The sequence below is a fragment of the Colias croceus genome, chromosome 23, assembly GCF_905220415.1.
Source record: "Colias croceus chromosome 23, ilColCroc2.1".
NCBI lineage: Eukaryota > Metazoa > Arthropoda > Insecta > Lepidoptera > Pieridae > Colias > Colias croceus.
In genome coordinates this window covers 4,083,059-4,099,468 of record NC_059559.1, presented here as the reverse complement: position 1 = coordinate 4,099,468, position 16,410 = coordinate 4,083,059, and the positions used below count along the sequence as shown (strand labels likewise).

The 16,410-nt window shown below is 35.3% G+C and overlaps 1 protein-coding gene across 1 annotated transcript; it reads left to right on the top strand.

The window, feature by feature from the left end:
- Window positions 1-601: 601 nt before the first annotated feature.
- LOC123702332 (zinc finger protein 354A-like) lies at window positions 602-15,697 on the top strand. The gene is made up of 5 exons (XM_045650051.1): window positions 602-817; window positions 3,831-3,966; window positions 5,241-5,297; window positions 10,827-10,952; window positions 14,291-15,697. The coding sequence occupies exons 1-5, from the start codon at window positions 689-691 to the stop codon at window positions 15,484-15,486; spliced, it is 1,644 nt and encodes a 547-aa protein (XP_045506007.1). The 5' UTR covers window positions 602-688; the 3' UTR covers window positions 15,487-15,697.
- The last annotated feature ends 713 nt before the right edge of the window (window positions 15,698-16,410 follow it).

Sequence of the window (16,410 nt, the reverse complement as noted above, 5' to 3'; positions counted from 1 at the left end):
AGATTGTTACTGAAATTGAATCGTGAGTAATGCAGTAATCGCAAAATGGCGGTTTTGAGATAAACGCGGGAAAGACATTTTTACATATTTGAGGAAGATGTTTATATTTTATAGCCGTTTATACTTTATAGCCCTTGAAATCTATCAATAAAATTGGAAAAAATACAAGCTTTACAAAGATAATTATCTTATATTTCATAAATTAGTGTATCCATTAATAATGCGTATTATTGCGTTGAGGTTCAGCATCAGGCCAGGCATCAACGTGACGTGCACACGTTGTGGCAAGCAATCGCGGAATGAAATTGTGTCATCAGATTGAGGTTTGAATGAATCGTGAGTAGAGAACGCTCAATCGCGACTGCAATCATTGACTGCAACAAATTGTTTCAGCAGATTGTTGGTTGTGTTGAACCGTGTGTAGGGCCTTTAAGCTGTATTGCAATAACCTGTCTTCCTTTTATGATTGACGTTTCATATAAGCGAGAGCAGGACACAGCTTTGGTAGAAAATGGTAGAAATGTATCCATTGTTTAACTACCTTTTCTACCATCACGATGATTGTCATTTGTCAAAATAGATTTGACAATTATTTGATCACGTCAAAAATATAACAAGCATTGAAATGAAGATCCTTGCATTTTAGTTGATTGTTATTATTTAATTCACATACAAGTATTATTTAAATATGGACACAAATTCATTATGTCGATGTTGCCTTGCTCGTCCACCGGACAAAGATATAAAAACTACGTATACATGTTTGGGAAAAGATGAAATTTACGCCGATATGCTAAAGGAGTGCTTCGAAATTCATGTAATTATTCTTTTGTTTTTATTATTACTAACTAGCTTTCTGCAGCTTCATCCGCTTTGTCTTAAAGTTAACAAATTATATCCTATACCTTCCTCCAGAATCACTCTCTATTTAAAAAATCGCATCAAAAGTTACGTAGTTTTAAGCATACATAGGGACAGACAGACAGCGACTTAAAACTATCTAGTGATTTCCACCTTTTATGTATTTTGTGTAGGCTTGCATATATTTAGCTATAGTTGCATTTATTGGCATGTAATGGCCTAAAAATGGTGTTATTTCTTTGAAAAAAAGTTTAATATTATGTTTATAATGAACCAACAAATTTATTCTCTTTAATTCTGATAAGTAATGTCTTTGAATGCTTATGAATGCTTATAAAAAAAAAATGAGTGTGTGTACTTATGTACACGCGTTAGAAGTTATACTTCTTTGGCCGTTGGCGTATGGAAAAAATACTAGAATATACAACTTGAACATAGTTATCAATTTTCATACCACCTAGAACTAACTTCATGCTGTTAAATTTAGGTGTCGGTGTGCGTGCATCGTAAAAATTCACTCTCATCATTTTTCTCCATCGCGCCAAAAGAAGAATAACTTCAAAAAATTATAAGAGCATGTACAGACCTAATTCTTATAAGGCATATTTTTAAATTAGTAATAACTAAAATATCTGTATTCTGCCAAAGTTTATTAATTAATTATATATTTACTACTAGCGGTCCTCCCCGGCTTCACCCGTGGTACATGTTTACGTTTTCTCTCCATAAGAACCATCCTCATACTTCGAAGAATATTATAAAAAGAGAATTAACAAAATCAGTTCAGCTGTTCTCGAGCTTACCAACATGTTCATATTTTTCTTAATTGGTTAGAAGGCTGAGAATCAGATAAATAGATTGTTGTGTCAAAAATTGAGCACAAAATGCTTAAAAATGTCTTATTAATAATTATCTTACTTAATATATATTGTATATTTTGCACTTCACTGATAGATTATTGTGTTACATCTTGGGGCGGTTGTGCAAAGTCACACCTTATTGAAGTTGAAAGAGCTCAACGTGCCATACTTAAAGTGAGTGCTGGACTTCCATATCGTTACCCCACGTTAGAGCTCTATAGGATGTGGGGTGTGCTTTCGGTTAGACAAACATTCATACTTCACACCATTATGAAGCAACATTCAAAGCTGGTATTTGACCCCACTTTACTCAAGAATAAGCGCCATAATAACACAATTTGTTCATCTACCGCCATTTCATCAACTCATTCACATAATTTCTTTTGCTTTATGGGACCCTTTCTTTATAATAAAATAAATAAGAAATTAAACATTTATCCCTTGAACAATTACAACTGCAAAAAGACAGTTTCTACTTTTTTAAAATCACTGGATTACCAACAAACCGAAGACCTTCTTAAAGACCTCATTTAAAATTACTCTGGAATCTTTCTACTGCAATTTACGAACACTTTATGTAAACTGATATAAACATATAATCACACCTACACATATGATTAATCACACAAACATATACACTTGCGCACACACTCACTCACACACACTCACATACACACCCACTCATGCGCGCACACACACTAGCATACTCACATTCATACCTTTAAGATTTGGTAGGATTTAAATTAAAATTAAAATATATTTTTCTTTTCTCTTTATTTTTTTGTATTAGTGTTTTTTAAGTAAAATTGTCTTCTGATAAGATTTGTATAACTTTATGCATTATTTAGGTACGTACACTTGTGTATTCTCGTATGATATCCGCGAGGGGGACGGTGACCTGTACCTCAGATTTCTATGTAGTCTATTTCAGGCACCAGTTTCTCACAACGTTATCTTCTACTATACATTGTGTAGTATTACTAAGTTTCTGTAACCTTTTAATGTTGTGAGAACCAAATAAAGACGATTTTATTATTATTATTATAAATGCGAAAGTACACACACAAATACACATACATCCATCCACACAGTATGGATGTATGTGTATGTGTAGGTGGGTATGTTTGTTACTCTTTCACGGAAAACTACTGAACCGATTACAATGAGATTTAGCACACATATAGAGGGTAACTTGGATTACCACATAGGATAGGTTTTATCCCGAAAATCCCATGGGAACGGGAACTATACGGGTTTTTCTTTGAAAATGCGGGCAATGCCGCGAGTCAACATTATTATATTATATTTCTGGAAATAATACAAGTAAAGAAGTAAGATAAACGGGAAAGAAGTGATTTTAATAGTATTTCTTACAGAATTAGGTAGCCTTATATAAATATAAAGTGGATAGTTTTCTAGTGATAATTATTTTTTTTCTATCTCTTACTAGCTTACCGCCCGCGGCTTCGCCCGCTTTGTCTAAAACCTAATAGATTGTATACTAAAACCTTCCTCTTGAATCACTCTATCTATTAAAAAAAAACGCATTAAAATCTGTTGCGTAGTTTTAAAGATTTAAGCATACAAAGGGACATAGGGACAGAGAAAAGCGACTCTGTTTTATACTATGTAGTGATTATATACTAGTGAGTTTTTATCCGCAGTCAAACCCGCATGCAAATGCAAGTATTTGTAAAGCTGATGTTCCAATTGAATACATAAGCACTGCCATTTTTAGTACCCAAATGCGTTCAGTGGTTTTTAGATCATTTAATAAACTAAGACCCTCACAAACTGAACAAATTCAACTTTTATCATAAACTAGCTGTGCCCCGCGGTTTCCCCTTATTGCTCCGCTTCTGTTGGTCTTACCGTGATGATAAGCCTGCCTCGATAAATGGGCTGATTATCTTACAGCGAAAGTATTTTTCAAATCGGATCTGTAGTTCCTAAGATTAGCGTATTCAAACAAAAAAATAAACTCTTCAGCTTATTATAAATTTTCAAAACAAATTTCCTCAAATGGTATCTTTCAAATTTCCTCAAATCAAATCGAATTTCCACAAATAAAATCAAATTCACACTAATCAAATGAAATCAAATTCACAGATAACAGTGGAACAAATGGAGGTTGACAACGGTATATGCGAGGTTTGCATCGCGCGTCTCCGGGACGCATTCGACTTCAAGCACCAAGTGTTGAGGTGTCAGAAGGACTTGATGAATATGGGTGATAGTTTTAAAAGTTAGTTTTTATTTTTTAACTCACTAATTAAGTGATTTAAAGCATACAAAATTTTAAAATTTCACCTTTATGTTTGTATGTAACCAACTCAGGTAGACTCGATTTAGTTAGTTATTTTCTTTAAACGGATAGATTTAATTCAAACTTTGTGCAAGGACCGGTAAGTTTAAAATGGCTAAATAAATAAATTGACTAAAGAATCAGCGTTCCATGCCTGCTAAAAAACTGTGTTATTCTTCTTAATATATATAAATCTTGTGTCACAATGTTTGTCCTCAATAGACTCCTAAAAACCGATTATAATAAAATTCGCACACCATGTGCAGTTCGATCCAACTTGAGAGATAGGATAGTTTAAATCTCAAATCGTTTTAGAGAAAGCAAGCGAAGCCGCGGGCGGTAAGCTAGTAGTTTTATATATTTGTGTAGATTATGTTATATTATTTCAAGTTGATAATATATTATCTCATCTATAATTGAAATGTTGCAAAAAATGCAACTCAAATACATTATTTTTTCACACAACTATGTAATGATTTTTTTTATATTGGAATACAAATAAATCGCCTCAGTAGAGATAAGAATGGCGCAATCGAAAGAAAATTATGGAAGGAGTTTTTTTTTTATTACTGATAATCTACACTAATATTATAAAGAGGAAAACTTTGTTTGTTTGTTTGTTTGATGTAATGAATAGGCTCATAACTACTGGACCGATTTTAAAAATTCTTTCACCATTCGAAAGCTACATTATCCACGAGTAATATAGGCTAGGTTTTATCCAGGAAATCCCACGGGAACGAGAACTATGCGGGTTTTTCTTTGGAAGCTAGTTTTATATATTTGTATAGATGGCGCGCGGTGTGTCCCTTACACACATAAAACTGAAAGAATAGAATAAATTCGATCGCTCTGGTGGGTCACGAGTGGCCGAGTTGGTCAGGCATCCGTCCCGGAATGGCGTGAAGGATGCGGGTTCGAGTCCCGCCTCGTGATCGAATTTTTTCCTATCTATACTATATTAATAATATTATAAAGAGGAAAAGTTTGTGATTATGTATGTATGGTTTTCACGCATAAACCTCTCAACCGATTTTGATGAAATTTGGCACAGACAATCTTTAGACCCTGAGAAAGAACATAAGCTACCTTTTATTGCGAAACATGTACCACGGGCGAAGCCGGGGCGGACCGCTAGTTCTTTATAAATTTGTAACTTTAACTCTATTTTTATTCGCACACCATATTTATGTGGAAATTTATCTTTTTTTCAGCCGAAAAAATATCAGTTATCAAAGAAGAAGTTATGGACGATGATGACTATCTTTTTGGTAAGTGATCATTTTATTAAGCTATTGCATAGCTTCTATCGCGGGCCTTGAGCGCGGGGACCGAATCGAGAAATTCCGTAACGAAAAAACCTCACGTTCCCACTCCGACGGGCTGAGGTGTGGCTTGAAGGCATAGCATGCAATAACTTTACCGCGGCAGTCCACGAGTGCCACACGTCTTTTTTACAAGTTTTTTATTAAACTGCAATGTATGTATGTAGACTGACCGGTTGGCTTGGCAGTCGCCCTGCCTTCCAAGCCAGAGGTCGTGTGTTTGATCCCCACCCGGGGCAAATATTTGTGTGATGAACATAGATGTTTGCTCTGTGTCTGGGTGTTAATTATCTATACAGGGTGTCCCACTATTGGTATACTAAGCGCGAAGGGATTTGTAGTTTTGCATACACTGATCACGTAAAAAATACTTAAACAACAAAATTACGTCAAAAACTTTTTGCTAATTTTTTTCTCAAAATTCATGTTTTCTTCTCTAGCTTCGCGCAGCCGGCATATATCGCTTCTCTAATGTGAGCATTTTGTCTATAAAAACATAATCTCAAACGATAGCTTACGTGCTGGTGGCAAAGTTGGGCGGGTTGCTTGTTATGGGTATACACTATACAGTATACACATAGAGTTTTAAAAACTCATCGATTAGAAAAAATTGCGTCTGGAATTTCGTAAGTATTTTTTATGTACTCAGCGTATGCACAACTATAACCTCTTTTAAGCTTAGTATACCAATAGTGGGACACCCTGTATATAAGTATTTATTTAAAAATTATATATGTGAAAATGAAAATGAAAATGAAAAATTTCTTTATTAATTACAAGAAATGTTACATAATATACTTTACATGTTCTGCATTGAACCCCACACTAGGATCCCCTGTGTTGTGGGGCTCAATCTCTTTCGCCGTATTAGGTACATAAAAATATTTCAAAGTTTAATTGCCATTTAAATATTAAGTGTGCATATGTGCGTGTGTGTATGCGTGCGTGTATATGAGTGTGTGTGTATGTGTATGTGTAGATGTTGTATGAGTGATTATTTTAATAGTCGGTAAATGTTTGAATTTATATTTTAATCAAGATATTATTGTAACGAGATTTTCAGTTTCTAAGTAGTCTAGATTTAATAGCCAATTTGTAACATATTTTTTACAGCGGAACTTGGTCATAGGAAAGATATTTAGTTTTTTGTTAATTATGGAGTATAAGTGAGGTCCCATGAATATAAACGCCTTGCTACCGAAAGACATATTACAGCTATGTTTCCTCCATGCAGGATTTCTTCGAGTGCGTTCGTTCGTTATAATTGTGTTTGGAGCTATTTTATGGAATTTTAGAATTACTGCTAGTATGTATAGCTGACGCACCGTTAGTATACCAGCCTCTTGATACAATTCTTTGGTTGGATATCTTAAATTCTTTTTAAATATGGTTTTAAGAATTGCTCTTTGCGCGCGCTCAACTTTTATAAGATGACATTTTTTTGCGGAACCCCAAGAGACGAGACAGTAGTTTAAAATAGATTGACAAAGTGCAAAATAAGTCATTTTGATCATTTTGATATCTGCAATTAGTCTTAGTTTTCTAAAAATGTAGGTTAATTTTCTCACACGTGTCTTTACTAAATCAGTTTGTAAATTCCAGGTAAGGTGTTTGTCAATAATCACACCTAGATACTTTATATAGGTGACATTTTCCAGAGCAGTACATTTGCAGTTGGAAGTGTCATTTTGACATTTATGTATTGTTAGGGATAATTCTTTCGGGGCATTGGTCCTATTGCTTATATTAAAATTCATAAGTTTGGTTTTACCTATATTGAGGCTAAGCAAGTTGTGGTGGAGCCAGTTGGCGACAGTTTGCATTCCGGTTTCTGCAGCGCTATACGCTTCCCTCCAAGATCTGCCGTGGAAAATCACAGCGGTATCGTCTGCGTAAGCAAAAATCTTAGCCTGGTTGAGTTTGAGTGAACAGAGTCCATTTACGTAGAGAAGAAAGAGCGTAGGACTTAAGACACTGCCCTGGGGAACTCCATATCTTATTGCAGCGGGAGAACTTAGGTATTCACCCAGGCAAACGCTTTGTTCTCGGTTGGATAGGTATGACGTGAACCAGTCGAGTGCAGTACCCCTAATGCCAAACAACTCCAACTTTCGCAGCAGGATGGGTCTGGACACCGTGTCAAAAGCTTTGGCAAGATCAAGGAAGACGCCCACACATTTCTCCCCGCCGTCGAGTCTCATAGTTATGAAATCCACCAGATTTGTGACGGCGTCCTCCGTTGACTTGCCATTACGAAATCCGTACTGATTTACTGAAAGCATTTTATTTTGTTCCAGGTATTTAAGCAATCTTTTGTTTATTAGCTTTTCCATTATTTTTGAAACTATTGTTAAAAGTGATATAGGTCGGAAATTCGCTAAACTAGAAGTATCTCCACCTTTGTGTATTGGGCAAACATTTGCTAATTTCATATGAGAGGGGACTATACCAGTGGAAATGCTAAGATTGCATATGTGTGTGATTGGTGCAGAAAGATCGGATTTAGCAAGTTTGATAACACGGCAATTAATTCCGTCCCATCCGGGAGCGGAGTCATTCTTCAAATTTGAAATTATGTCACTCACTTCTAACTCATTAGTAGGGTTTATAAAAAATGACTTATCAGGATTTGTGTGTGATTCATCTAAATTTGCAGCTAATTGAACTAATTCAGTCTCCGTTTTATTGATTTGCTTCATCGTTTCTTTAGCTAGTTGTTCACCAATATTTGCGAAATAATCATTAACTTTGTTCAGGGTCCGAGTAGAATTCTGGTCAGAGCTGAAAATGTCAAAATAAGACGATGTTTTATTGTTTAACTTACAGATATATTTAATTGCATCCCAAGTCTTTTTAATGCTACCTTCAGATTTTTCCAAAAGTCCCTTCTCATATGCGTTCTTTAGGTTTTGTATAGTATTATTGCAATAGTTTCGGTAGTCTTTATAGCGTTTTTGAATAATAGGATTTTCTCTGTTTTCTTTTTTCCTTGCTTCTATGTGCAGTCTATCTCTTTTGCGAATGCATTTTAAGAGGTTAGAGGACATCCAGGGTTTTTTAATGCTTTTAGAATTTTTAATAGGTACTTTAAGGGAGTGGTTTTGAATGATTTTACTTACTTTTCCTGTAAATTCTTCCAAGGCTTTTGAGGGGTCATTGCAATTAAAGAGTCTGGTCCAATCTATAGTTTTTACATCACTTGTTACACTGCTATAGTCTATTTTTAATTTGTATTTGGTTCCTTTGGCTTTTACCGCTGACTCGTTGGGAAATTTTTTACTAATACCAACTAAAACTGTATCGTGATCAGTCAAACCAGATTCGCAGACGATCACTCTTGTCATATGGTTTGTCTTAATGAGAGCGTGATCAAGACATGTACGGTCATGGGTAGGCAGCTGATGACCAGGATAAAATCCATGATGTTCAGATACATCAAGATAATCACTGGCACGACTGTCTTGAGTGTGGGTGCCGATATCGATATTCATATCTCCTATTATTATACCCGTAGGCGAGGTGCACCTTTGCAATATATTATCTAAAGAGTGACAAAATTTTGTAATATTGCGATAAGAGGGAGACCTATAAATAGCGCATATAGTAATATCAAGGTTAACTCGAATAATCAGACAATTTGATTCTTCAAACGGTGGTTCTTCGATCGTTACTTTGAGTTCTTCTTTATAGAGGATTGCTAGACCATCATTTTGATTTAAATGGTTATAGGAATACCGACACTTATAACCGTTCAGATGTACTACAGGAACAGTTTCATTAAGCCTACATTCAGTCAACACGATAATATCCGGTAAAAATTTAAGTCTCGTTAAAAATATAGTAAGATTATCAAAGTTTTTTTGAATACTTCTGATATTCTGAGTTAGGATAGTAAATTGAGATTGTAAACTGCCTAGCAGTTTTACACAATGTTCGGGAATATCCGTTTTAAAACTGGAGTAAATCTCAGTATTATCAATGTCATTGAATAAAACATCTTGATTAGCCATTTGAAATTACATAAGAATAAAATGTGTTACAAAAGGGCGGGTCTTCGTTTAATAATAAAAATAAAAATATAACGGCAATGTTTCTGTTAAAGAAAGGTAAGTACGTTTGTGTGTGTTGTGAATGTGTATTATAGGCAGTGTACATTGATTTACAGTATGAAGTAGTTAAAGGCAATAGTTTGGCAATAAAAGAATAAAGACAAAATAAAGAATACATATTTTAAAAGTGACAGTATTACAAGGGGGGAGAAGGTCCGAGTTGATTTTTGGATTCATTTTTGGGAGAAGCTCGAAGTTGTTTAAATGTGTCTTCGTTTTTAACAATCGTATACCGAGAGCCTTCCTCTTTGCGTAGAAAAATTCGACCATCAGAAATCCAGCAATAGTTATATTTTTCAGCCAGTGCAAAATCTCTAGCAAGAAAGAACAACCTTTTCGTTTTTTTAGTGAGATGTTCAGAGAAATATAATGGTGTAGCCGTACCTTCGAAATTAAGATGCGTTGAGTTTAATCGGGAAGATTTATTTTCTTTATTATATAGCTTAGTGTTTTTTAGGAATTTATCCTTTGTAAACGCATTCAGGAACTCCACGATGATCGTAGATGTGGTTGAATTTTCCTTTGAGGGCAGGCGATAGACATCCCTGACATCAGATATGGCCGTTTCGAGATTAATCTTTTTCATAAGAGTAGTGACTGAGTTTAGGATTGCAGGTTTATTTTCTCTTTTTATCTTTGGGACATTTCGTATCTCAATATTTGTTTTCCTTAAGATACGCTCAAGGTTCTCATGTTGATCTTCTAGCTGTGCTATTAGTAAGTTAGTGGCTTTTCGTTCCTTCTCAAGGTTATAAATTTTTGTTTCGAAATCACTCATTTGGTTAGACAGAAATGAGAGGGATTTTTCTATATCGTTATTAGAAGTTTTTATTTCCGTAGAATGTTTATGTATGTATGTATGTTTATCAGCCATCTGGTTTCCATTACACAAGCGATAGCTTAGTATGGGATCAGATCGTGCCGTGTGTGAAAATTGTCCTGAAAAATATAAAAAATATATGAATATGTATTTTCTTGTGAAATCTTGCAACTCAATTTTGAACCAAATATCTTTAATTGATTAAGCTGATATGTATACTTCTAAACTAATATTATAAAACCGAAGAGTTTGTTTGTTCGTTTTAACGCGCTAATCTCAAGAACTGCTGGCAAACCGCGGGGCGCAGCTATCTTTATATATAAAAATGAATCGCAAAATGTGTTGGTAAGTGCATAACTCGAGAACGGCTGAACCGATTTCGATAATTATTTTTTTATTATATTCCTTGAAGTACGAGGATGGTTCTTAATTCTTATGTAGAGAAAACGTAAACATGTACCACGGGCGAAGCCGGGGCGGACCGCTAGTTATTTTATAAATGTGTTTTCGACCTCAAAATATAAGCTTCCTTTTCCATTATTTCAGATTTAAACAATGACGATATAACGGCAATAGATTCGTCTGCAAGCGGCAAATTAGCTGAGATGCTCGGCCTCGGCGACATCAGTATAAAGCGTAAAAAGAAACGGAAAAAATCGGAACAATACGATGGTGAGCGAAGATTTATTAAGATACTATAATAGAGTCATTTAAAATAGGCAACATTTGACAGTTCAAAAAAATTCAACAACGTAACCTTACTAGGTTACTACGATGACATAGAATAATATGTTATTTCGTTTTGTTAGAACTGCACATTTGCTTAACTTTTTTCAATTACGAGTTTTTTTCTGATTTGATTTTACTAATAAACCATTCTGATTCTATGTTGTTCAATTTGGTTGATCTGTCAAATGTCGCCTATTGTAATAAACATATAAATCTAAATAACAAGACACTAGAAGTCGTAAGCGCGTGACATTGTCGCCGCTCAGGTGGTTACCATACCACAAGTGCGTTCGTCGCTGTTCAGTTGCTCTAGAGACGTGCGTGTGTAAACATGGTGTGTTTCAGCATTTCCCATGCGGAAATACTCCCACAAGGTGTAATTATACTAATAAAGGAATAACATTTCATCGGTAAATATTTTTTTTAGAAATAATGCCGTTTTCCCTTAAAATTAAAGAATATTTACAAGTATGTAATACGAATGACACAGTCGACCGTTCCTCTTATCACGTTTAGCTATACATTGCCTTTTACTATTGTCAACATCTGATAGGTCGGTTGTTATACCTGCCAGATGTTATCAAATGACAATTACAAGAAGCAATGTACTGCATTGTAAACGATAAAAAGTAAATAGTCGCAAGCTAGTGATGTGATGAGTTAAAATTTTTTTTACGTAACGTAACGTTAAAATATAATTTATAATTGGTAGTTAACTAGGTTTTTCTTCGTTTAGGTTGACAAAACTATTTTATACTAGCTTCCGCCCGCGACTACGCCCGCGCGGAATAATTAAGATTTTTTTTCTACGTATTTTTCCGGGATAAAAAGTATCCTATTTTATGCCCAGGATAATAAGGTATAATTATACTAAGTTTCATCGAAATCGAACCGTTAGTTTTTACGTGATGCCTTCACATACAGACAGACAGAAAGACAGACAGACAGACAAAAATTTTTTTAATCACATAATTGGGTTTGTTATCGATCCAGTAACACCCCCTGCTATTTATTCTTTCAATATTTTCAATGTACAGAATTGACCCTTCAACAGATTTATTATATGTATAGATTAAATATATTCTTTGTAGATTTCCACAATGTCCTAAGGACAAATGGATATCCGCGACTGGGAAAAAAAAAATTGTTAATTTAATCGGTGTTGTTTTTTTTTTATGTATAAAAAAATACAAAAAAAAACATACCGGTCGAATTCATAACCTCCTCCTTTTTTTTGAAGTCGGTTATTTACTTTTAAATCTCTTTATAAACTACTTTCGTTGTGCTCTTGTTCTATCTCTTCACGCCGTACTCTAGCAACACTCTCTCTCTTACTCTCACTTTCTAATTGATTTTGAATTTTTTGTTGTATGTGTATTCGGGACATACTACTAATATTATAAATGCGAAAGTTTGTGAGTCTCTGTTGTCTTTCCTATGAGATCTTTAAATTTATACTTTCAGCAGGAAATGCTATCATGTGGAACGATTTTTGTTATGGCACAATTGTTATAACTCTTATAGTTTTGGTGGTCTGGCGCGGTTCTGCATCAGGTGTTCGAGATTTTCAAATTTATACTCTCAGTTTCTAAACCCCCTCCATTTTTTAAATAATATATTATACAATGTACAGAGACTGTTTTATTATTTGTATATATAGATAAATAAATATTTAAGTACATAACATATTTTTATTTCTTATATATCTACAGTCTGCCGTGGGCTCACGAGATGAGCCTACCACTGTATTAAAATCAACAACTATATATGTATTTCTTATTTGTTAACTATCACTTAACTATCGATTACAAAGCTGATGATGTCTTACATCACTAAAGCGTTGAATGAACATTAAATGACGTTAATGAAATTCCAACCTTATTTCTATGCGTTGGTTCAAAGTTATATATATCAAAAATTAACGCTCTCTGTTGTCGAGTAGCCGAATTTTTTCGTATTTGAAGTTTCTAAGTAAAAGGAAACAAAACATCTCACGTACCTAGGGATGTTATACTAAAATAAACCGTAAAGTCGTGAGTTAGGGTACATATTAAAATGCGAAATTTATTATTTAAGTTAGTTTTCACTAAAACCAAGCTGTCCAATAAAAGGCATAGTTTACTTGTTTACTGTTTAGTTATCGGTTTACATGTGTTGATTTTGGCGACAGCGGTTTTCTTACGATTATGAGATTATAGCACTTCTATGTGTCTTGTTATTTAGATTTCTATGGCAATAACTCTACTGTTAGACGTAACTTTTTATTTAATATTTTTGTGGATGAATAGCTGTGTCAGTGTTACCTGTCAGAACATGCTTAGCTGTCGAATGCTATAAATTGCCGCTTTCCTTTGACTCGTGGCGCACCCACCCATACTCCCACGCGCAATTGGCGCCTCCCGCCCCGCCCACTCGTGTCGCATCGCTCCCGTCCCCCTCCGTCCCAACACGGCGGGTCATTAGTGGGGCGTGAGAGCCCTTATTATTTGATTATGACTCCGTATTGTATCATAAGACTCGACCGACCTATTTCTTTTACGAGCCCGGCCACAGAACATATAAAAGAGGTTAGAAAGGCATTGTAGGCGGGGCAGACGCGCCAAGGATATGAGCACTGCTCACATCATCATCATGCGTATGATTCGTTCCATTTTAAATCGCGTGATCGCGCGGCGCTATGATTGGCTAGATTTGAAATTGCAAATATGTGCGTAAGCGGACTTGCGCGGGCTTGGCGACGCCCACAGGCGACACCGGTTCGTATAGAAACGGCGAATTATTGCCATTCTAATCTCTTTTATATGTTCTGTGGCCGGGTTCGTAAAAGAAAGAGGTCGGTCGACTCTTATGATACGGAGTCATAATCAAATAATAAGGGCTCTCACCCCCCACGCCCATGTTGGCGGGCGGCGCTACATTCTTACAGAAGGGGGCTTCCCGCCCCGAACAGTATTCCCCACACAGCCTCCTAACGGAGGCCGTGTGTGCGAAGGTCCTTCGATCGATCACTCGTGGCGCATTCGTACGGATCGTGCCTAGGGGCTCGAACGTTGTTTATACGACGTTTGACCCAACTACCTTCACTTTGCTAATAGTCGTTGACTTGCTGTGATTTGTTATCAACTACCGAAATCAATTAGGTACCTAGCTGTGTAGAATCGCAGTACATTCTTATTACATTCAAACTAATATTTAACCCAGCGTCGCGTGTAATTTCTTATACTACTATATAATATCTTATGTGAATGTAAATGTCTGAATTTGTTTCTCTTAATTTTCAGATTGTGACGATTTACCTCTAAAATTACCTTCCGACTTTCGTATCAAGAGAGTTAAAGAAGAAAACGGGGCCATAAGCGTCAGCGACAACTCGAAACACATTTACAACGTGAAAAAGATATTAAAATACTCAAATTGTACACCATTCTTCAATAAAACTTTAAGCGGAATAGTTTGTGCATACTGCAAGATAACATGCGCAAATATAAAAGAATTAAAAACCCACAACGAGGAAAACCACAAACAAACATCAAGTATATACCACCAGACCACAGACCACAAAAGACTGGACAAAAGTAACCTAGCCGTCAAGATGGATATCACAGATCTGCAATGTACACTTTGCCAAAAGAATATAGAAAATATATCGAAACTAAAGAAACATCTAATGAACGAACACAGCCAGAAATTCTATCCAGATCTCTACGACTATATTTTTGAATTCAAAATAACGGACGATGAAATACTAAACTGCGCCCTGTGTCATTCAACGTTTGAAACGTTCAAAATGCTGTTACAACACATGAATGGGCATTACCGAAATTATATATGCGAAGTTTGCGATTTGGGCTTCATAAATCAGCACAGATTGAAAAATCACAAGCGAACACACGAAATTGGCACGTTCAAGTGTTCGTTTTGTGAGAAAGTGTTCAGTACGAGGGTGCGGAAACAGTGTCACGAGAAATACACGCATAATACAAGCGCTAGATATACAACGATATGTCCACACTGTGACAAAACCTTCAATAGTTACTACCAAAGAAATAGGCATATGTTCGACGAGCACAACATAGCAGCGGCTACATACAAATGCAATGTGTGTGATAAATCGTTTATTCTAAAGTCCAAATTGACGTCTCATATCAAAAAAGTGCATTTGATGGAGAGGAATCATATATGTCCGGACTGCGGACAAGGGTTCTTCATAAAGCAGTCGTTAGACGAACATATGGTCAAGCATAACGGTGAAAGGTTGTTCAGTTGTACCGTGTGTCATAAGTCGTACGCAAGGAAGAAAACGTTAAGGGAACATATGAGGATACATAATAATGATAGGCGGTTCAAGTGTGGGGTCTGCGGTTATGCGTTCGTGCAAAAGTGTAGTATGAAAAGTCATATGCTATCGAACCACGGTATGTCGCTGACGGAGTTCGAAAATGTGGCCAAAGACATGATTAGTGCGGGTGTGCAGTGATTTTTATGTTTAGAAAGGTAATTTTTTAAATGCGGTAATAAAATTGAAGTGAAACTTCTTTAGGCGCGTTTAGAGTAAAATTTAAAGGGCGCGTCATGACAATAACACGTCATGGAGTCTGGCTACGATTTTGGAATCATTGAATTCTGTCAAAGAAGTTTAATTTCTGACATGTGCTCGGCACAAGAGCGCACGATTTCGCCCGTAGTACATTTTTCTCCATAAGAACTATACTTATCACGAATATTATAAAAAAAGGAATATTATAAAAAAAGAATTAACGAATTCGGTTTAGCCGGTCTCGAGTTTTGTGCTTCGCAACACATTTTGCGATTCATTTTTATATATAAGATATACTGTATTATGATTACTCTCGTTAAAGTTTTTATATTTATGTTATTTTTTCTTTATATATAAATGTTGCAGCCAACTGGTAAAATTAATGACTGAGTATCTTACAGACAGTTAATTAAATGGCGCCGTTTAATAAAGACACTAGGCTATTAATGAAACAGCTGATTTTTCCAGTAGGCTGCGACATAAGAAATTAAATTCTCTGGTATAATAGTAAAAACATATTATTTTCCTTTAAAAGTATTTTACTAAATAGGTTACTATGTATATTGTGTACTTTATGGAACCTACAGCAATGTGAAATGCATATTTTATTTAAAAGGCAAATTTATTTTATGTTAAATTATTTAAGTCTAAGGGTGCTTTTCCACTAATAATGTGCGAATGTGTAGCGAGGAATATGTTTGTAAAGAACCATTCATTTCGCTTCATTTAGTTTGAATTTTGAAGTGTTTAACATTTGAAGTTCTATTAAATATAAATTTTATACAGGGTGTAATCGTTAAGTGTGCACAAGCGATTATTCCGTAACTATTGCAGATATCAAAAAACTTTAAACTGATATCGAAA